Here is a 6,000-nt window from a genome sequence, read left to right on the forward strand (position 1 = left end):
AATAAGACACTGGCCTCAGCCAGTTATGATATCCTGGTAATGATTGCTCTTGACAGGGAAGGTATGCATGCCAGCAGCTGCTTCTGTTACTGGAAAGAAAATACTGTGTATGTTATTCAAATGAGTGTGAGAAAAGGAGTGGTGTGCTGACTCATCCCTTGCTGGCTGTGAGATTAATGGAGTATGTCATGTGGTACTGTGTCCTGCCACAATCATCTTATTACCAGATAGAGATTGTTTACATGAATAATTTTTAAAGGTCTTGATAAAGAAAAGTTCTCTTGTTATGTATGATAGTTATCCATATTGCAAAACAGTGATCTCCATTGTAACAGTGTGGGGAGTCATATGATGGCTCACTAGAGACTTGAGGATCAACCATTGGTCCTTGAATCAGTGGGCGACCATTTCCACTTGAATGTGCATGTCTATTATCACTGATGACATTTGCTCTCTTTTCCCATTGATTTCAATACTGTACAGATATTGACCTGTGCTCCTTTAACGTATACATGATAAGACCCATGTTTACAATGTAAATAAATGAACTGGGTGTGAAAGTAGTGTTATTTTGTTTTGTATGGAAATATTTACTACATATATTTGTTGACAGCTTACCTCATGTGAAACAGTTGCATGTTTGGCATCTGTGAAATGTACTGACAAGCTACATAATAAGGAGTGAACTAAGGTACACACACACACACACACACACACCAAAGGGTGCTTCAAATTTCTGGGGTTATACTGATTTGATAACAGTACATCACTGAATTCAACGCAAGCCTTCCCGTAGTAATGGGTTTGGACAGTCTCTTAAAATCCCCCTCCTCATCTCGGGATTGGTTTTGTGCCAAGAGGAATACAGTACACCGTAGTGTAGTATGTTATTTGTATATCCCGTCAGTCAAAAACTGGACACACGTCTTGGCGTGGCATTCACACATGATCTTACGAAACTCACAATAATTGTTGAAAGTCATTCTTTAGTTTCCTTGAGCTGGTGAATGCTGTGGTGGGTTGGGCTTGTTTGCACTGTAAAGCTGTATTGACTACATATATTTTTTTAAGGTTGATGGTTTAATATCCATTTCCATATGGAGAAATTGCACTGTTGTAACTGTGTAATTGTCTTGTAGAGAAGTGTTTATTTTCCTGCGCAATACAATACTACATCGCATTTGGACTAATTTCATTAACACATGAATGCACTGCCTACTTACAATAACCAATTCATGGCGTTGCTTAATATGGGTAAGTTAAGTGTGTTGGTTGTTTGCCTACTGGGTGGTGTGGCCTGTTAGTGTGTGGAGGCAGTGGAGCATCACGAAGAGAAGGCATGCTTGCAATTAGCATTCTCTCTCTCTCTCTCTCTCTCTAGTAATGGCGTACCGAAGTTGCCAGCTGTCACCTGTGTTTAAAGGTACTAATCTCATAGCGGCACTTCATGACTAAGTAATTATCATGACCTCGTTTGGCAAGCTGCGATTGTCATTGCGCTGATGGTGGTGGTGGTGGTGGCAGCGACTGTTGATTGTGGTGGTATTGGATGTTGTTGGTAGTGTTGGAGAAGGAGGTACCTACTAAAATCCTGTGAGTTGTCGTGTCGCTCTAGGTAAGTATAAGGGTAGGAAGGCTGCTTCATCAAGTACCGCGTCACCACTCTCGGGTGGCAACCAACAACAACATTCATCAAGTATAGAGCCGTCTGTCTACTTACGTACCTACGTTTTGTTTTCTCATCTCCCTTTGTAAAATACCAAAAAAAAAAAAAAAAAAACTGACTCGAATAGAACGGCATAAGAAAATGGATCATGCTGTTTTTTCCACTTTCCTTGATGGAAGCTCCCCACAGTCCTCAGCTGACTCACATCCACGGGCACCAGTGAGACTCGGTTCGAACCTGAAACTGCGTTCGAAACGTTTGCGCAGTGGTGCCACCCGGGAGAAATTAGGACCTGAAAGTTATTTGACATGTCAGCGGTACTCTAAGTGTTTATACCAGATAAGGTAATGGTGGTTGGAAGAGCGAGCTGTGTGGTGGTCACTGTGGCGTGTGTAGTGATGGTGTGGGGTTACCATGCCCACCACCTTTATCCCAGACCACACGAGACACACTACGGAAAACAAGAGCAGCAGCGCGACCCTGCACAGGCTGCCTTGCATGCTGAAGATACTGGCTCTGAAGGCGAAAAGCGATTCCGAAGGTATGGAAGCTCTCCCTCTCTCTCTCTCTCTCTCTCTCTCTCTCTCTCTCTCTCTCTCTCTCAGATAAATAAGGTAATAGTAATTAAGCGGCTCTCAGTAACGACTGTAATCAAGAATCTACATAAATACTGTATTTCTGTCAGTCGACATGCAGATTTTACATACGAACACACAATTGTTGTACAATATCTCAGCATTTTTCTTTATCTATTTATTTATTTGCTTAACTTTTTATTTTATTTTATTTTATTATTTTAGGTCTATATTCAGTCAAACTTAGTATGTATGTCCCCGCCAGGTACCTGGGTGATGGCCACATCGGGTCTGATGACCCACGGGGCAAAATACCTTCCCGTCCCGCCCTCGTTGTCTGTGAGCAGCTTCTCGTACTGCAGCACACGTCCCCTGAAGGACACATTGTTGCCTGTACCTTCAGTGAACGTCTCATGTAAGCTTTAGTAAGTTATTCTGATTCACTAAATCAAGAATCTTTCTAAAGAGTAATGTGTGAAGTAGCACCGTGTACAGTATATTATACAAGTTGTATCGGTCCCTCCCTCCCCCGCCACGTTATCCTCCTTTGTTGTTCTCTGCTGTCTCCCTTGTCTGTGTACCGTCTCTTGACTTGAGGTGACTCTCCAAAGGACACAAGAAGCAAAAACCCTGCAGGTGGCGCGGTGGCGGCGAGAGACTCAAGCCACCGTGCATTTTGTAACAGTGGACGAGTTTCTGGAAGTAGTGGAGGAGTGTTTGGAATTGGAGGTTCCTCCCATGCCCTCGCCACCCCTGTGGTCCTTTACCTCGCTGATTCAGGGACGCGCCCCTGGTGAGGTTTCATTGCCATGCATTGTTCGTGATCGTTGCTCTTACACCGTGACGTTCACGATTCACTGTTTTTATAAGATTGGGAAATAGTTTCACTAGATAAGACAATCAAATGCTCGTATCGTCTTTTCCTCAAATCCATCTCTTATCTTTAATTACATTATTTTTAGCACTTTTTAGTTGTACCTGTAATGTCAGAGCATTTTAATGTGCAATGTGCAATCAACCAGTGGTGTTTCTCAGGCACTTTGTGGTGCGGGTTTGGACAAACGGCGCAGGATATGGCAGAGCTCGGGGCGTGGGGCCCAGTGGACCACTGCTGCCGCCTGCATGACCTGTGTCCCGTCCAGCTGCCGTCCTACGTGTACTACCGCGGCGCTATCAACACCACGCCGAAGCCAATGTAAGAACTGCCTCCTTGCCCTGCTCCCGAACGTTCTTCATGTCGCGTGTGGTCATCTTATTCTTGTGAAAGATGCATAACAAATACTAGCATATTAATGCGTTTATCAATGAATTAGATGACTTACAAGAAGTGTCTTTAGATGAGTTCACTAGCAATTAATGGGCAAATTTCCGTGGAACCTTGCCAATCAGATGATGATACGTGTGTAAACGTAACGAATATTTGACTATCACACCACACTGCCGCCTTCCAGGAGCCACTGCCGGTGTGACCTGCAGTTCTCCGTCTGCCTTAGCAAGATAAAGAACCGGGCGGCCACCATCGTCTTCCACACATACTTCAACCTGCTGTTCCGCGGCGGCTTCTGTGCCACTGTTCAGCCTCGCACGCCGCGCATTGGTTTTTCCCGGGCATTTGGCAATCTCTGGACACAGATAGCGACACTTCTGAGATCATGGACTGGTTTCCGAAAACACAAGAGAGCAAGGAGGAAGCGGACAACCAATGCATCAATCACCACCTTAACCTCTTCCCATCACCCTTCAACCACCGCCACGCCCCGCATGTCCATAATACAACCACCGCAAACAACGCAATTTTCTTCCTCTTTCTCCTACTCTTTCCAGACAGTCGACATAACATCCATCGTTCAAAGGACAACACCAAAAACAACACAGGAACCTGAATCTCCCTCACCACCGCTGGAACTCACCACAGACACGTGCATCCTACACCACCTCACGCCACATCTCAGTGCAGACATCACAAAAGAATCTATCCACACAACACCCAGCAGCTCCTCACAGACCCCACCTCTGCACCACATAAGACAACCCAACGAAACTCCTTTACAGTCTGAAAACACGTTAGAGAAAAACGTACAAGAGTCTGACTTCCCTTGGCATGAACAAGGAACTAAGCGCACATCTGAGAAGCGACCAGGCGTTTCGAGTATTCTCATCCATGATAACTTGACTTTGCTAATCATGTCCTTTAGAAAATACTTGGAAGAAATGGCCGCAGAAATGGAGGAGATGGAGAAAGAAGAGGAAGGAAAGGAAATAGCAGAGGAGGAAGAAGAGGAAGAATAGATATCATTAGAACAATATCCAATAAAACGTGGAAAGATAGTAGATGGAAAGTACGAATCAAAGAACCTCTCAAACTTGCTACAGCAGGAATGAAAGACTAGCCATTATGTACTGTAGAGTAAGAATAAAGCTTGATGAATTAATCGACCAGATGTTATGTGAACTAAAGACCACTCAGGTAGTGCCACTTAATTAACACCCAAGCAGGTGTTGATTAAGTGGCAACACGAGTAAAACATTAATTTGAGAGAGAGAGAGAGAGAGAGAGAGAGAGAGAGAGAGAGAGAGAATAACCCCCTTTAGCCCATAAATTCCCGTGAAAACCCCACATGGTTTAAAAAGAAAAAAACTCCTCCCATTTTATCTTTCGTATTATTAGCGATAAGACTAACGCAAATGATCTCTTGACTGTGAACTTACTGCAAGGAGTTGCCAATTACTATCACCTTGAAATATTGAGCACTGGGAACTGGTGTCAATTAGTAATTAAATTCTAAGAAAAAAGTTGTTACTGGCTTTGCATTCTCCTTAGCTTTTGACGCTGTGACTGTTATCAATCAACACTTCTGACTTTAGAGTGATCACAATCTGCTTCAACTTTGCTCTGCTCACACTTTGACGTATTATTATCATTCCTATTATTATTATTATTATTATTATTATTATTATTATTATTATTATTATTATTATTATTATTATCATCATCATTTTACGTATACAGTCATCTCCCTAGTTGATGAAGCAGTGTTCCTACTTATGTTTCTGGTAGTGGCCTCAGTCATAATAATTCGCGGCACCTGTCAGTGGTTAGAGCTGCCTCTGACATGACTCTTGTTATATATAATCATATATATAATAGGTCACTCTCTTCTCTCCCCTTCCACATCACCCTTCCTTATCCCCACGCTTCTTATACTTCCTACAACCCTTACCCCTACATTCTCTCTCTCTCTCTCTCTCTCTCTCTCTCTCTCTCTCTCTCTCTCTCTCTCTCTCTCTCTCTCTCTCTCTTTGTCTCATTTATTCATTTAGACCTACATACTAATCCTACGTACATACAAGTACTGCTACACACACACACACACACACACACACACACACACACACACACACACACACACACACACACACACACACACACACACACACACACACAAGCCTGTACCTTCTCGTCTGTCGCAGCCATCACATATTCATTTATTCATAGTCTAATTCAGATGTAAATACAGGCCAGTGTTTGGTGTAAATTACTCCAGCAGAGGCTCAAGCGTTTACACAGTGCTCACCCTCTACCTATTGAGAGGGGCGGGGAGGGAGTCGGGTGGCCGGGGTGATGGAGTGAGGGACGAGGGAGCGTTGTAGAGTAAGAAGGGGAAGGTGTGATAATGTGAGAGAGCAACTGGGAGGTGTGGGAATTCTGAAGGGAAGTTTATTGTGTAGTGGGAGGGCAGGGGAGGGCGTGACAGGATG

The 6,000-nt window shown here is 43.7% G+C and overlaps 1 protein-coding gene across 2 annotated transcripts; it reads left to right on the forward strand.

Moving 5' to 3' along the window:
* Positions 1 to 1,953: 1,953 nt before the first annotated feature.
* LOC123515150 lies at positions 1,954 to 5,037 on the forward strand. Of its 2 annotated transcripts, XM_045273625.1 has the most exons (5): positions 2,043 to 2,207; positions 2,507 to 2,656; positions 2,853 to 3,034; positions 3,277 to 3,436; positions 3,693 to 5,037. In XM_045273625.1, exons 1-5 carry the CDS (start codon positions 2,065 to 2,067, stop codon positions 4,528 to 4,530), a joined length of 1,473 nt encoding a protein of 490 aa, XP_045129560.1. In that variant the 5' UTR covers positions 2,043 to 2,064; the 3' UTR covers positions 4,531 to 5,037. The 2 variants fall into 2 exon arrangements, with proteins under 2 accessions (XP_045129561.1, XP_045129560.1); XM_045273626.1 differs by lacking the exon at positions 2,853 to 3,034 and having other exon boundaries at positions 1,954 to 2,207.
* Positions 5,038 to 6,000: the final 963 nt, after the last annotated feature.

Source organism: Portunus trituberculatus, chromosome 38, assembly GCF_017591435.1.
Source record: "Portunus trituberculatus isolate SZX2019 chromosome 38, ASM1759143v1, whole genome shotgun sequence".
Classification (NCBI taxonomy): domain Eukaryota; kingdom Metazoa; phylum Arthropoda; class Malacostraca; order Decapoda; family Portunidae; genus Portunus; species Portunus trituberculatus.